This window comes from Mustela erminea, chromosome 5 (genome assembly GCF_009829155.1).
Source record: "Mustela erminea isolate mMusErm1 chromosome 5, mMusErm1.Pri, whole genome shotgun sequence".
Lineage (NCBI taxonomy): Eukaryota > Metazoa > Chordata > Mammalia > Carnivora > Mustelidae > Mustela > Mustela erminea.
In genome coordinates this window covers 75,467,808-75,483,554 of record NC_045618.1, presented here as the reverse complement: position 1 = coordinate 75,483,554, position 15,747 = coordinate 75,467,808, and the positions used below count along the sequence as shown (strand labels likewise).

Sequence of the window (15,747 nt, the reverse complement as noted above, 5' to 3'; positions counted from 1 at the left end):
CTGCCCCCAGAAGTCCTGGAGTCAGTCACTCTCAGTGTGCATCTCCCAGGCTCTGGGTACACCCCCACCGAGAGGACCCATTAACCACCTGCTGGGGCCCCACTGGTCACCAAGGCCTCTCCTCTCTGTGCCCTTGCTCCTTTCCTCTGGCCCAGCCCTCACTGCCCGAATGGACTCCTTTCCCTAGTCAGTGGCACCTGGTCTGAGCCCTGAGCGGCTCAGTTTGCCTGAGCTTGTTTAGTCTGACTCTTTTAGCCCGTTAGCAGCTTAATAACCACCCCCGCTTGAGCCCTCCAGTAAACAAGAAGATCAGCACAGATCTGACAGCTGCTCGGGGGCAAATGTCTGGCCAGGCCAGGCATGGAGAAAGGGGCTACATTCAACACTTCCTACTCTTTCTTCAACTCAGGAAGTTCTGGGCTCTTTTTCCTGGCTATGTGCCTCAAAGCCACATTCTGTGGATGTGTGTTCAATTCCCTGTTTCCATGATCTCCAATCCCATCTGTGGCCTTGTTCCCAAGCCTTGGTTCTGCAAAAAGAGGTGGATCCAGGCAATTACACTGAGAAACCTTACTACTTAAATCCTGACAATGGTCTCTAAGGTTCTCTGCTCCTTGAAATGCAGGACCAATGTGGGAAGAGAGTGATGTCATCTGATCTAGGTCTGAGCATGGTAAGAGAGACCACAGGTGTGCACGCAAACGCGCGCGTGTGAACACACACACACACACACACACACACACACACACAGGGAAAGCTGCGTTAACTGTAGGTATTCTGTAGACCAGTGGTTCTCAAACTTCAGTGTTCATCAAAGTCCCCCAAGGGCTTATTAAAACACAGATTTTGGGGGGTTCCATGTCCAGAGTTTCTGATTCAGTGGGTTTGAGGTGAGCTCAGAGAATATGCATTTTTAGCAAGTTCCCAGATGCTGCTGCTGATTGGGGGAACCACACTTTGAAAACTACTGTTCTCATCTGAATCCACCAGCTGGGACCAGGTTAATTTTTATAACTGATGATCCTCGGGGCTGATGGGCACCCATGTCTCTCTCTGACTTGGGACGGGGGCCTGTTAACCCCATGGGAACATTTGGGTATCCTCAGCGGGTAGGGAATATCCCTTAACTCCAGGGTTCTATTCTAGCCCACACCTTGTTTTAAACAGCTTCAGACAGGTTTAAACACCTCCTTAGCTAATTCCTAGTATCCCTGTTCCAACTTCTACTCAGGGATGAGAGCTCTAAGAGGTGTTAGGGGATTAGGCTGAAAATGTAGGTCACCCCCCAGCCATCTGGGAACCAGGATGGTGAGAGAGGAAGAGACAGGGACAGAGATACACGCAGGGAAAAGGGGAGAGGAAGCGGAGGGCGTGTGAGGGCAGTTGCAGAAGTGTCTCGGATGGATTGGTGGTGATTAGATTCCTGTGTCCCGAGGTGGCCCGGAAGGAAGGAACAGAGATCCCCACTCTCCCTTCTGCTGCTCCTTCTCCTGAGCTGGGCTGCTTGTCCTGGGACTGGGTCATCAAGAGTGGGAGAGGCTGAGGATTGGGTGGCCAAGTCCTGGACGTTCACTGAGGGGACCGTTGCCTATCTTTCTGATATGATAACTCTGAGGGACTTGGGACCTCACAGTGGGAGTGAGGCAGGGGACAGAAGTGTGAGGATTCCTGAACACAGAAAATAGACTCAGCTGGCTAGGTGAGAGTGGGTTCAGGACTGCCTGGACTCCCGAAAACACTGCCAAGGTGCTGTAGAGCGTTGGAGGGTGAGGGCACCGGGACCTTCCCTGGGCCTCTTTTCCAGTCCCAGGCTCTCAGTCGCTGAGGGCTGAGGGTGGTGTTCACAGGGGGGTGGCTGGCCAGGCCAAAGCACTCTCAGTACCGGGGAACTGAGCGTCTACAAGACCCATCATCAGGAAAGAGCTTTGTTGGGGAAGAAGCCCCCTTCCTTCCTTGAGAACAGGCTTACTTGTCCTCTCCCCTCTTCTCATTCCCCCCAACACCCAAGGCCAATAAGATATGCAAATGATCCCCTTACCTCATTGGCTGGAGGCCTGAGGACCCCAGATGACCTCAAAGCGCTGGCCCTTTAAGAGCGTCCTCGTGGACTTGGTGCCCACAGCGCCTTGTTCTGAGCACGGAGGCACCAGACTCCACTCAATGGGGTCTCCAGTCTCTGGGGAAGCTGTGCCTGCCTCACACTGACACTCACATCATTTCTACCATCCCCCAAGTGAGTATATTCAGGGCCTACCTTCATGCCAGGCCTCTCACCTACAACCTCCTCCTCCGTCCCCTGCTGTCTGCTCTCTGTTGTCTATCTTCAAGAATCCTCACACTTCTGTCCCCTGCCCCACTCCCACCCTGACTGGCTTCGTGTCCCTCACTGCTATCACAGCAGGCTGATAACTTACCCTCCTCACTTATCTCTTCATTCAGTTTTCTCTGGACAGTGTTTCACCATCTCCTCCCTGCTGGGGATCATTCCTTCAATCTGTGTCTTTGTTTCTACTGCCCCTGTCCTGTCAAGGGTGAGGGGCTCGAGAGAGAAGGCAAAGACCCTTCCCTGGGACAGGAAGAGAGAAGTGCTTGTCCTTCCTTCCACTCTCTGGGCAGAGCCTGAGCGTCTGAGCTGTCATTAGAAAGGGGGCTATCTAGGCTTGGGGTGTCAAGATGGAGCCAAATGCCAAGCCCCAGGGATTAGCACTCCCTACCTTGCCCCTTTGGGGGCTGGCAGTGGGGCTGTTGGTACTGGGAGCTGGGCTCCAGCTTGGGAATTCCAGGCTGGGAGGGATCTCTGAGGTCACCTAGCCTGATGTTCCTCAGGTGAGTACACACTCTGTTGTTGATAACAGGGAAGAGAGAGCTCCTTGCTGACATAAGTTTGGGACACTCTGGGTTGAGGTTGAACAGATGGTTTACTGAAGGATTTCTCAGATTAATATGCTGCTATGCTTTGTGAACCTGTAGAACATGGGGATGGGAGGCAGCATTTCTCAAAATTATCTGAGCATCAACTTCTTCTTGGGTATTTTTCAGACTTAGGGTTTCCCAGAACACTCTGGGAAATGGGAAAGTCTAACTGCCTTTATTGAACGAAACAGGAAATGGGGGTCAGAATGGGGGAGGTGATCTGTCAAAGTTTGCACAACATAGCAGGTTCTGAATAGAAGGAGGAAACCAATTTTGGTTGGCTCCCTTTGGAGATATTGGCTTGGGGAAAGACGGTCACCACCCAGTCCTGATCTTTCTAGAACCAATTCTAGGACCTTTCTTTTCTCTTTGGAACATCTCATGCTCCTATAAAAGGGATTAATTGATTGATTAACCCATAGAACAGGTGTGCGCTGAGGCCCTTCTGTGTGCAAGGCATTGACCTAGGGTGTTTTGAGAGGTATAACAATGCATTATCTCTACATTAAAATTCACAGCATACACGCCTTCCCATTGTCCAAAAATAGACACATACTCTGTCACAGTTAATTAAGCAAAATTTTTTGATTGCTTGGAAATAGAATGATGTCTCTTGAGATGACAGACCCTCTCAGTATGCCCCAGCACTAGAGTTGGAAGTACTGCCATGTTCCTCTTGTTCTTCATAGCTTGCGGAAGCATCAGTGGGGCGAGGGGCCATGCTGTATGTCCTCTTCCTCATTCATGCCTCTAAGCTGCCTGCCCCCAGTCAGGACCCCCTGCCACCTGAAAAGTTGTTCCAGCCCAGAGGTGACTCTTTAAGGAACAGCATTGCACCATCACCCAGGATTTTCCAGAACTCTGGCTCTCCAGGGCACTTGGGCCTTGGGAGAAGCACATTCCAGTGAAGGAGGCTGGCAGGCAGGCTCCAACTCTCCTCTGTTTTTGCAGGTGCACCCCTCCCAGTCCAGCCTCAGGATGGCACTGCCTCCCAGCCCCCTGGCTATGGAATATGTCAATGACTTTGACTTGATGAAGTTTGAGGTAAAGCGGGAACCCTCTGAGGGGCGATCTGGCCCCCCAACAGCCTCACTGGGCTCCACACCCTACAGCTCAGTGCCTCCTTCACCCACCTTCAGTGAGCCAGGCATGGTGGGGCCTACGGAGGGCCCGAGGCCAGGCCTGGAGGAGCTGTACTGGCTGGCCACGTTGCAGCAACAGCTGGGAGCTGGGGAGGCACTGGGGCTGAGTCCTGAGGAGGCCCTGGAGCTGCTGCAGGGTCAAGGTCCAGTCCCTATGGAGGGGACCCACAGCTACTACCCAGGGAGCCCGGAGGAGACAGGGGCCCAACATGCCCAGGTGAGTGATCAGTGTGTTGGTCTGAGGGGTGGCAGGGTGAGGGAGAACAGCCCAAGAAGGGAAGAATTCCTGGACAGAGTTATGGATTGGGGAAGAGACAGAGGCAGGAGAACGGAAGGGCCCTTGAAAGAAAATCAGGTAGAGAAAACTACCTTCTGCCCCCTCCCCTTTTTCCAAATGGAGAGAAATGAGTAGTCCCAACCAGGAGGAAGAGGGAGAAGGTTAGAAGAGTACCAAAAGGGGAGGGCTGAGAATTAATGGGGAGCAGTTCTTTATGGGGAGGTAAATACACTCCCATCTGTGGAAACCAGGGAAAGAATTGTGTGTGGAACGGAGTTCAGACTGTGGGAACGGGAATGAGGTTGGCCTTTTCAAACATCGTGCTTCCCCAGTCCCCAATCTTCTCAGGAAGGATTGGGACTCATCCTATTAATTATAGACACAGATGGGGGTGTTGAGGGCTTTAGGATGTAATCCAAATCCTTTAAGGGTCACAGGGTTGCGGACTTCAGGACAGGGGAGAGAGGTGCATTGGCAGGCGGGGTCCGCCTCGGCGCGTGTCCACTGGACACGAAAAAGTGCCTGGAACCTAACGCTAAGCACAGCGCAGGAAAGGCGCGGGTTCCAGACCTGCAACTGGCTCGCCAGACCGTGGGAGGCGGGGCCTGCGGCGCGGGGCAGACACAAAGGGGCGCGCGTTCCCCAGGGAGGAGGGGCTTGTCGGGACCTGGGGCGGGGTCTGGACTACGGGGTGGATACGGTGGGCGGGCGAGCATCCGGTAAGGCGGGGGCCGAAGGCGGAGCTTCCTGGGGGCGGGGCAGTCCCACCGGCGACACAAGGTTGGAGCTGGGCGGGGCTCCGCGCTGACCCGCTCCCCGCCCGCTCCCTCTGCAGCTGGCGGAGCGGTTTTCGGACGCGGCGCTGGTGTCGATGTCTGTGCGGGAGCTCAACCGGCAGCTGCGGGGCTGCGGGCGCGACGAGGCCCTGCGGCTGAAGCAGAGGCGCCGCACGCTGAAGAACCGCGGTTACGCGCAGGCCTGTCGTTCCAAGCGGCTGCAGCAGCGGCGCGGGCTAGAGGCCGAGCGCGCCCGCCTGGCAGCCCAGCTGGACGCGCTGCGGGCCGAGGTGGCCCGCCTGGCCAGGGAGCGTGACCTCTACAAGGCTCGCTGTGACCGGCTGACCTCGAGCGGCCCTGGGGCCGGGGACCACGCCCATTTCTTCCTCTGAGCCGCTAGGGGCCTCGGAGTGGTGTCGTAGGAGGGTGGGGGGCACCACCCAGGAGGCCACTGTACCGTTCACTAGATGGTTACTGAGCGCCTTCTGGCGCCAGACACTCCGTGGTGTGACTATACATAAATATCCCCGAACTTCCTGGCCCCTCAGGGCATGCTCTGAGGTTAGATGCTGGTCATTTTCTGGGAGAGAAGTCTAATCACGCAGGCAGCCCAGAGCACCCTACACCTCCCGTTCCACCCCACGTGACCAGGACGCTGCGATCTGGAGGAGCCAGTGCCGGCCACTGTGTGTGAGGGGGAGGGTGGGGAGGCGTGGTTGATAGCTGGGTAACAGTGAATGGGAGGCGAGGGAGTGGTGTGACTCCCCCTCAGTCTAGATTTTAATTCAAGGTTTTCAACCTGTAGTGCATTAAGGTGGTAATTAGCAATGAAGCCATGTTTTCATTCCGAGGCTTGTAACTCCCCATTTTAGGACGACTGCATTTTCAAGATTTCAGTTACCAACAGCAAGACAGTCTAGGAACTCTATCCAAGAAGCTTTCCTCCTTCCCAGCCCGGTGGCCTCCAGGGCCCAGAGCAGCAAACGCCTGAGGAACTTTGGGAGTGCTTGGTGTGGGCTGGGAGAGACCTCTGGGCAGGAGTCTGGGGACCTGGGTGCCAGTCCCAGCTCTGCCATGGGATACCTCTGTCACCTTGAGAAAAACCACTTGCTTCCCTGGTTTTTGTTACCTCCCAATCCTGGGCTGGATGACTTCTAACACCTTTACAGTTTTGGTATCTCCTTGGTGTGGGGCCCCAAGAGTCTCCCCAAGAAGCCCCCAGGACAACCTCACCAAAGGGACTTCCTGTCCTCCTCCTGCTTCCTGATTGCAGCCTGGTCAGTGGAGGAGCCCACACACCGGTCCTCCATTGCTCCCTCCAGGCTGCCTTGGCCTCCAGACCTGTGTAAGGTACCCTTGCTACCTCCTGCCTTGCTGAGGGCTGAGGTGAGATTTTACTCAGTATGACAAGATGCTGAAAGAATGAGGTTTTTGTGAATTAAACTTGAAGTTCAGGCAGAACTTTATACTATTGGCTAAATGTTCTTACCATTTAAGAAGTGTTCATTCTTTAGCCTTGCTCCTCGTGTGTGTGTGTGTGTGTGTGTGTGTGTGTGTGTGTGTGTGTGTGTGTTGAGCCTCAGTTCTGGAGGCCCAATGAAAATGGGGTAGAAGGGTGCAGATTGGGCCAGATGGAGCCTCCTCCTCCTACCAGCACTGCACAGAAGCCCAGGAGCATCAGTGACTGGGCCAGGCCTGCTTATGGCTATCCTGAGGTCCCATAGTTGCCATGGTTACCCAGCCCTCTGGTTCATCTGCCTACAGAGAGAGTAGGTGGGGGAGGGGGGGGCGGGGGAGCGCTCTGGGCAGAGCAGAGGCATTGAACTGGGAGCAGCTACCTCACCAGCCACTGTCATAGGTCCCCTAAGGGACATAATAAATAGGAAGAAGCAGTTGAGGGTGGGGAAGAGGCTCCCATATGTCTCTCTTCCTTTCTGCCCCCTCTATCCACCCCCTCCCCAGCTGTCTTTTCTCATCACAGTTCTTGTTCCCTCCTCCCCCTCCTCCAGCCCAGCTCGTCCCTCTTCCACTCAGGAGCCTGCAATATCTCCTCCATCTCCCCCAGGATTTCTTTTTCTTTCTCTTTCTCTCTCCTTTTCCAACACTGGCCACTGGCCACCCTCTCTGGCTCTGGCTTCTCTCTCCTGAGTGGTTCACAACACCTTTGTCTTCTCCTTCTTCGTTTCCTTCCACACATATCATTGAAGGGAGAGGCTAGGGCAGAGAGGGTCCCTCCAGGATTCGTTGTTTCTTCCCTCGCTCAGGATATCACCTGTGTTCTCACCCTCTGGAGCATCAGTCCAGACCCAAAACTGCTCCTGCACACCTTCCTTAACTGGCTGAGGCCTTGCACAGGCACACACATAGGCAGAGAAGCCATCAGCAGGCACCCACCCCCATATGCACAATCAGCCCACGTATCCATACACCTGGGGCTCAAGATGTAGCTCACACAGAAGTTGCACACCCGTGATTAAGAGTGTGGGCACTTCAGTCAGATGGGTCTGGGCACAATTCCAGGCTCACCAGTTCTTTGCTGATGGGTGGATTTAAATGAAACCTCCCTTGATTTGAAGAAAAATGGGGAAAGCGATGCTAACTACCGAGTGAGCGTGAATGCACTTAAAGCACGTTGCACAAAGTTTCACACATGCCAAACAATAATGTTCACTGCTGTTGTTAATGTTATTAAGGGTACACAGCCTGGCTTTCTGAAACACGAAGGCCACACTTGTGGAGAGGTAGGGATAATGCATGAACACACACACACATTTACACACCCAGGAAAACCAAGCTACACAGACCTCAGATGCCCCCTCTGTGTTCATAATCCACTCACAGACCTGCTGCCCTCCTTCTGTCCCCCCAACACCCCTGCTCGGCCTGCCCCACAGCTGTGTGGGGGCTGGAGTGAAGCTCCTGGGGGACTCAGCTGGGCTTCTCTAGAGACAGCTGTAAGAGGGGATCAACCTGCCCCCTTGACAGCCCCTCATTACCACCCCCCATCTCTGGTAATTAACCTCCATGGTGCTGGGCCCCCTGGGGTTGGGAGGTGAGGGTAGGGGGGCTCCTTGGATCCCACTGGCACACAGCTAGGGTGAAACCGCTGAGATCCCAGGCTTTGTGGGAGCTCTGGCTCAGATCCGAAAGGTGCTGGTCCTCATTTCTTAATGGTGTGTGTGGATGGGTGGGCATTATGGACCATTCATGGGCATTTGGGGCATGATAGATAGAGACTGAGGTGTTAGGAGTGGTTCCCTTTATTAATGATCAGAAAGTCAGGATCACTGAAGAAAATCACAAGGCTGAGGGGTATGGGGCCTGGAGAGAAAGAGCAGGGCTCACCACACACTTCCAGGACCTAGGGGTCACAGCTGGTCCAAGAGGGAGAGGCACTGGTCACTTGAGTCACAAGGGTCAGGACAGGCACCTGGGACAGGGCGGGATAGTCATAAGCACTGTCCCCTACACCACCACACGAAGTCCGGATATGCTCCACCAAGCCCCACCTTGCACCCCCCGCCGCCACCGCTTTGGGCGCCCCCCTACCCCCGGACTCACTGAGAGGCTGAGGGAGCGTTGGTCCGGAGGGAGGCAGTCACGGGCTAGGGCTGGGGGTCGGGGCCGGTGTGCAGGGCCTGGGAGCCCCGGGGCTGATGCCCTGGCTGGCGTAGTACTCCACCACCTGCCTGGGCACCTCAGCCAGGACGCACTTGGCAAGCGCAGAAGGTGCAGCCTGGGAATGGGGCGGGGACGGGTTTAGCAGGCCCGGAGGGTGGGGGCGGGGTCAGGCAAGAGGACGAGCCTGAGGGGGGCGGCCCGCTGGGCTCCAGCGTCCTTCGCAAGCCATCAATCCGGTATGGGAGAGAAGGGTCTGATTTGAGGGCTTGAGGAACTGAGGAGTCCTACGACCGGGAGGGGGCGCCGGGCACTCACATCCTTGAAGTCCCGAAAGGGCACGAACTGGACGATGTCGCGGGCCGCGGGCACCCCTCGGGGGCAGCGCAAGGGACCGTCGTCACCATCCAGTAGCCGCATGTCGGAGAAGTCGGCATTGCCCACCCCCACGATGATGATGGACATGGGCAGGCGGGAGGCGCGCACGATGGCTGCGCGGGTCTCGGCCATGTCGCTCACCACACCGTCCGTGAGCACCAGCAGCACGGAGTATTTCTGAGGGCAGAGGGCAGGCGGAGGGGAGGAAGGGTAGGCTCTGTGTGCAAGGACGCTGGCACCCACCCCAAGCCCAGGCCCTGGCCCCGGCTCCACCTGAGGACACCCAGGGGGGCAGAGCCTGGTTGCCTGCTTCGCCTCCTCACCGTGGCTTGGCCGGTGCTCTGCTCGCGCTGAGCTGGCCCGGCCACGCGGTTAATGATAGGGGCCACGTTGGTGGGGCCGTAGAGTTGAATCTGGGGTAGGCACCGGCGGTAGGAGGCGATGACCCCGGAGATCTCTGTAGGCGAGGGGGTGAGGCCAGCAGAAATTAGCAGGGAGCCCTTTTGGACACACTTTAAGCAAGACGGTCCTTGCCTGTCTCAGGGCTGCCTGGCCCCCTAAGTTCCTTACTAAGCAGGAGAGTTGGCTGGTCCGATGCTGGGCCAGGGGTCTGGAGTCCCAGATGGACAAGAGCTGAGTGGTGAGATGGGCGGGGGGGCTGGGCCCATGAGGATGGAGCCTGTGCCCCTGCAGGAGGCTGTACAGGCTGTGCAAGCTGTATGGGGGTGGGGCGGGACTGGCGAAAATCTGCCCTCTTACCTTCACATTCAGGGTTTTCCGGGTCAAAGTTGATAGCAAAGTCATGGGACACCTGTGAGAATAAGACCAGAGCAGCTAGAAGATGGTTTTCTGCCTACTCTCCCACCAAATTCTCCCTTCCTCTCAATCCCAGCCTACCTCGAAGTTGGGGGGGATTCGAGCGCCAAAGCCAAATGCTGGAAACCGCTTATCACTGGGAGAAGAGAAGGCTGTGGGGCCTATCCGGCAAGGCCTCCCTACCTGCCTCCCTCCTCCCTGCCTACCTCCCTCCTACCTGTCATAGTCCTGGCAGATGCCTCCCACTGCGCGCAGGGCCTGAAGGTAGTGGTTGGGCTGGCGGGGGCTGAGGCAGTGTAGGGACTGGCTGCTCCTTGGGTCCCCATTGGAGGCGGTGAAGTCGATGGCCACCTGGTGGACGTGGGGACAGGGTCACACTGCATCCATGAGAGCTCACTGAGGGCTGGCTCAGAGCTAGGGTCTATAGGGAGGACTAAATTAAATCCAGTCGATGGGGTGCCTGGGTGGCTCAGTGGGTTAAAGCCTCTGCCTTTGGCTCAGGTCATGATCACAGGGTCCTGGGATCGAGCCCCGCATCAGGATCTCTGCTCCGCAGGGAGCCTGCTTCCTCCTCTCTCTCTGCCTGCCTCTCTGCCTGCCTCTCTGCCTACTTGTGATCACTCTGTCAAATAAATAAATCAAATCTTTAAAAAAATAAATTAAATCCAGTCAAGCTCACAGGTAGCCTCATCATGGAGTGGGGTAAGGGGTACAAAATAACAATGCTGAGGCTCATGAGAGGCCCCGGGAGGAACAGGGGGATTTGGGGCTCCTCTGGTCATTATGTGTTTAGCCCCTACCTCTTGCCTGTGACCCTCATATTTCCCAGGCCTTTACCGTGAAGCTGATCTGGCAGCCGCCCATGATGTAATCCAGGAAGGTGTGCACCTTCTCCACCTAGCAGGAGGGGAAGAGGTAAAGTAGCAGGATGGTTGTTTGAGGAGGGAGCTGGGTGGGGTTTCAGTGAGGGGGAAGGGGAGGGGAGGTTTTTGAAGTTGAAGTTCCTGATGGGATAGGGCAAGCCTTCTCCGTTCTCAGAAGAGGAGAAACCGGTCTTTGAAACAAGGGGAGGGTTGAATCTGAGGGTCCAATGTGAGGGGGGGCACTGGGATTTACCGTGCACTGCGCCAGTACTACAGTCCCCGAGCTCTTGTAGTTCTTCTTCTTGTCCCGGTACTTGGGGTTAATACAGTCCCACTGCATCTAGACCCCACACACCCCACAAGCCCAGAGTCACAGTTCCAGCAGGTGACCCCTTCTCTCCCTTCCAGCAGAGCCTCCCAGACCAAGACCCCAAGGGCTCCCTCCTTAGACTGAGCCCAGTTACTTTCCATCATTTCCCCCATCCCATATACTAGGCTCTTCAACCCTCTCAGAATTCTCCCAGGGATCTCTGTGGCACCTCCTGCCCGGGGTTTGCTGTTCCTTCCTGCATCTCCTGGAAAGTGCTGGTGAACTCCCCAATGAAGTCATGCTTCCCGCTCGAGTCATAGTCATACACCAGGAACTGAGAAGGCGAGGAGGGTAGTAGAAAGGGTCAGGGTTGTTTTGCAGTGGTTGCTGGGGGGCAGGGCGAGGGAATGAGGGAGGCGGAGGCTAACAGTCCCTGGGCCCAGACAGACATCTTCAACTGCCCAAAGAGGCTAGCTGCTGAACTTTATTCTTTGGCTCCATCTGACAGGGACTTTGGTCTTGATAAATGGTATGCAAAGTGGGAACGTTGAGCTGTGACTGGGTCTTTACCCCACAGTGGGAAGGACTTAACACATGGGGGAGAGAGAGGGTCTTGGTACACTCAGGGGCAATGTCTCAGACAGAGGTTGCCTGCTCCCATAGGCTGCCCTTGCTTGGCAGGGACTTCACCTTGAGAGGCCGGTGGGCATCGCAGCTGCACAGGGAGTGCAGGGACAGGCGGAATGGCTCCCAGCTGGGATTCAGGTTGTTCTTCACCACCTTGAGAGGCACCGGAGAGCTGGTCACCTCCTAGCCACATCCCCCTACTCCACTCTTCCTTCCCCCTCCCCACAGCCCCAATCACCAACCTCAGTCCTCCAGACGAGCTGGTCACTCTGGTCCCCATCGGTTTTATAGATCTCCATGAAAGGGTCAGACTTGCTAAACAGATCCTGGGGATGCAGAAGAAAGGACCGGTGAGTGCAGTGAGGTCTGTAGCGGGAGGCGGCTAACACTGAGAAGGGGGAGCAGCCTTGATTTGTCTTGATTGTGGGGGAGAGGGGGCTGGGCTCTCTAACAAGGAAGATGGGGGCCCAGACTCTGGGGCTCCAACCTTGTTGTCTAGCTTGTGGGCTCTGAAGGTGAGCTGCACATAGTCATTCGTGCCAGATACCTCCTCGGCCACAATCTGCAAGGGAGAGACAAGTGGCAGGGTTTCCCTCTACCATCCAAAGTTGCCACCTTATGCCCTTTCCCTTAGGTGGGGGCCAGTCCTGGACATAACATCACCATGGATGTCCATGCAGGGGCATTGAATGCCCCACCCAAGGGGGAGTACAGGTGACCTTGCCTACCGTGATGGTGGACTTGCCCGCAGTCTTCCCATTCTTCAGCAGCAATGGCTTAGTGACCTTGGTTTGTGACACGATCTGGAGATAGAAGTGGAGGAAGCCCCAGCTGTAACACTTCCCCCCTACCTTGGCCAGGAAACAAGGGACAGGGTCACATGGGTCCTTAGAGTGCTCCCAGGGACTGGACTTGGGCTAGGGTGGAACTTAATTTCCACAGCAACATGAGCCAAATGCAGACACTTAACAACTGAGCCACCTAGGTGCCCCAGTTTCCACAGCAACATGAAGAGTAGGCACTGTTTAGAGGAGGGCACTAAGAGGTTAAGTATCTTGCCCAAGGCTGTACAGCCAGGGAATGGTGGAGATGGGGTCCAAAATGATCTCACTCTGGAGCTGATTCTCTGTTATTTTGGCTTTCAGAGGTGGAAGCTGATGGGGATGGGGTGGATGGGGATGCAAACCTGGCCCAAGGTGCATTCAGTAGAGCCAAGGAAGGTGTCGTTGCTGGGGCTGGTAGCTCCGTCCTCTGCGTCAAACACATGGAACTGCAGCGGCTGCTTCTCCTCAAAAAAGTACTCAAGGGCCAACACCCGGGAGAAGACCGGGCTGGAGCAGGAGCGTAGCACCTCTGTGCGCTCCACCTGCAGCGGGAGGGGTGAGGGCCCTCTGGGAACCCAGACGGCTTCTCCCTGCCCGTGACCACCCTGCTCATGCCAGCTTTCCTCGGTCTCCCGTGTCCCCAGACACTAGCTCTTCCCTTGCTAGGTTCAACCCTGAGCTCAGGGCGCTGCCAGCCCCCTGACTAAACCATCAGTCCTTGGGGGCTCCCATAGGGTCTCTGGGAGATGTGCCACTTCCTCTCGGCCCCTCTCAGGACCCTCTGGGACTCTGCGGACTTTGGAAGCTATAAAATGGTTTGTGTTTGTCATGATGGCACGCCTGTCTCCCGGCTCACCCCCACAACCTTGAGAAGAGGCCCCTCAGGGTCCTGACACTCCCCTGTGAGGCTTTCCTTGCCCCTTCCCAGCACCCCCCTTCCCAGGCCAGGAGGTTAGTTAAGACAAGACCGGAGCCCGTTCTCACCTCCACCCACTGCTCATCAGAGTAGAGCTTGAGCAGCACGCAGGGGTGGGGCTTGGTGAGTGTGTCTCTGTCCAAGAGGCCATGGCAGGACACCCGCAGCTCCACCCGCGAGGCCCCCAGTGTCATGGCTGGGGGCTCAGGCACCCATCCCATCTCAGGGTCCGACATGTCACTGTGGGGACAGAGCAGATGGCCTGGACACTGGAAAGGAACATCTGCTAGGGGAGGGGTCTGTCTTCTGGGAACCTGGGCCCCACTCCCACCTTGTCCTGATTCCTGAGGCCCTAGGATCTCACGGATCTCCTGCTTCCTCCCCCTACTCAACCCCCAGCCCCTGCTCTCAGCTTGGCTTCCCTGGAGCTGTGAACAGGGAGGGTGGAGGACTTGAGCCTTCTGCCTTGTGTCTCTGTCACCCCTGCTGGCCTACTATGTATGGATGGGGCTGGAGAGGGCTGGGGGCGTGTGTGGGGTTCCTGGCAGTCTTGGCTCCTGGGCCATCGATTGATCCTGGGCCATGCTTTCTGCTACCTCAGCACCTTCTGCTATTTCCCGACCGATGTTGGAGCCAGCACTGCACTCAGTCTTGGCACGAGGGAGCTGAACTGGGGCAAGGGGGTGGGGAAATGGGTGGAGGAGCCCCTGCAAGCCTGAAGGGGGTGGGCCTCAGGGACGGAGCCTGCAGTGGGCAGGAGGGGGCAGGTCGTAAGATGCCCAGCGGCGCTGTCCCTCTCCGCCTACCCCCACTTACCTTCTGGGTGGCTTATGGCAAGGGAGGGGTGGTGGGCTTGGGCGCTTAGAGGCAGAGCCCTGCCCCTGCTGAACGCTCCTCCAGGTTCCTGGCAGGGGCTCCCACTATGACAACTCTCGCTTCCCTCCCCACCTCCCCTGTTCTCACACTTCTTGGCAGCACTGGCACTGTCTCTTAGCGACAGGATTTTTGGGGAGCCACAGCCCCCTCCATGCTGCCCGTGGGATGCACGCATGCCACCCTCCCCCAGCAGTGGTACCAAGCCTCGGGCAGCAGCAGGCAGGGGTATGCTGGCCCGAGTTCACGGCCGGTCAGTTCATCTATCTGTGTCTGTCCACATCACAGGGTGAGGCTGTCTGCTCCCGTGTCGTGCTTCCCCCAAGCGAGTGCGCGTTGGTGTGTCTGAATGCCCCCACCCTGTGTGTCTGTCCTTTAGCTGTGTGTCTGTATCCAGAAGGGTGTGCCAGTTCCTGTACCTCCTTCAGAACTGGGACCCTTCTCTGGCTGGGTCCCCCCCCACACCGCCCGCCCGCCCATAACGCGTACCTTTCTGGAAATGTGAGGGAGGGTCTGGGTGGGTGGGTGGGGAGCTCTGCCTTCCAGCCACAAGTCTCCCAATTCTCACAGGGTCCCTGACTTGGGCAGGGGCATGTGGTGGTGAGGGGATCGGGCAGGACTGGAGACCTCTCTGGGGGCTGGGGAAGACGTTGTTATGGAGACTGGGCCAGGCTGGGCCAGGCTGGGGCTGAGCTAGGGAGGAAGGGTAGGCTCACCTGGGCTCTAGTCGGGGGCTCCTCTCTCCGGCTCTCTGGCCCTGGCCCTGACTCCCTTGCTGCTCCAGCCGCTGGCGCCGGCTCCGGCTCCGGCTCTGCTGCTATTTATGGGGCCTGGATGGGGAGGGATGGGGGGGCCGCAGCACCAGCTCCCCCCGCATAGACCGGTTGGGAGGGAGAAGAGGGGAGGGGCAGGGCCATTGCCTGGGAGGGAACCACAGAACCGGGGGAGGAGGGCGGGTTGGGGGTGGCTCAGAGGCAGGACCCCCACAGACACAGTGACACACATCTTCCCCTTCACACCACACCCACACCCCTGCACACACTGTGGCAGGGCGTACACACACACATTCACACCAGGAGATGATGGAGACACAGGCACCCACGAGTCATGGGCTCACACGTATCCTGACACACACAGGCAGCAGCACATAAACTCTCGGTGACACCACGCCAATTACAGCTCTATGGGTACACATACGGAAACACACCCGGTCGCACAGCGCTCTCCACATCACGCCTGTTGGGGATATTCACAGTAACACATCAAGGAACACGGGGCTATACTTGTCACACACACATACACTCATTCACACCAACCCAAATACAACAGGATGGAGATCTTCACGTGCTCCTTCAAAACCAGCCCATACCACGCTAAATCTCACAGCTTTGAGAAGGAGGTCCTGTTCCCTAGA

General features: G+C 56.8%; 2 protein-coding genes across 3 annotated transcripts in view; one reads left to right on the top strand and one right to left on the bottom strand.

Annotated features, from left to right (window-relative positions):
• Positions 1 to 6,530, top strand: part of NRL (neural retina leucine zipper) — a 28,737-nt gene extending 22,207 nt beyond the window's left edge. Inside the window, exons 2-3 of the mRNA XM_032343887.1 lie at positions 3,865 to 4,272; positions 5,168 to 6,530. Coding sequence (XP_032199778.1) covers positions 3,892 to 4,272; positions 5,168 to 5,500 — 714 coding nt within the window. The 5' untranslated portion in view covers positions 3,865 to 3,891 and the 3' untranslated portion in view covers positions 5,501 to 6,530. The remainder of the gene's footprint in view (positions 1 to 3,864; positions 4,273 to 5,167) is intronic.
• Positions 6,531 to 8,351: 1,821 nt separating this feature from the next.
• CPNE6 (copine 6) lies at positions 8,352 to 15,306 on the bottom strand. 2 transcript variants are annotated; one of them, XM_032343877.1, is made up of 17 exons: positions 15,050 to 15,306; positions 13,529 to 13,700; positions 12,907 to 13,086; positions 12,449 to 12,523; positions 12,208 to 12,282; positions 11,963 to 12,046; positions 11,784 to 11,873; positions 11,323 to 11,427; positions 11,037 to 11,123; positions 10,758 to 10,817; positions 10,138 to 10,271; positions 10,002 to 10,056; positions 9,864 to 9,915; positions 9,428 to 9,561; positions 9,045 to 9,281; positions 8,670 to 8,844; positions 8,352 to 8,538 (listed from the first exon to the last, which is right to left on the bottom strand). In XM_032343877.1, the coding sequence occupies exons 2-16, from the start codon at positions 13,694 to 13,696 to the stop codon at positions 8,707 to 8,709; spliced, it is 1,674 nt and encodes a 557-aa protein (XP_032199768.1). In that variant the 5' UTR covers positions 13,697 to 13,700; positions 15,050 to 15,306; the 3' UTR covers positions 8,352 to 8,538; positions 8,670 to 8,706. The 2 variants fall into 2 exon arrangements, with proteins under 2 accessions (XP_032199768.1, XP_032199769.1); XM_032343878.1 differs by lacking the exon at positions 13,529 to 13,700 and having other exon boundaries at positions 15,050 to 15,143.
• Between the last annotated feature and the right edge of the window lie 441 nt (positions 15,307 to 15,747).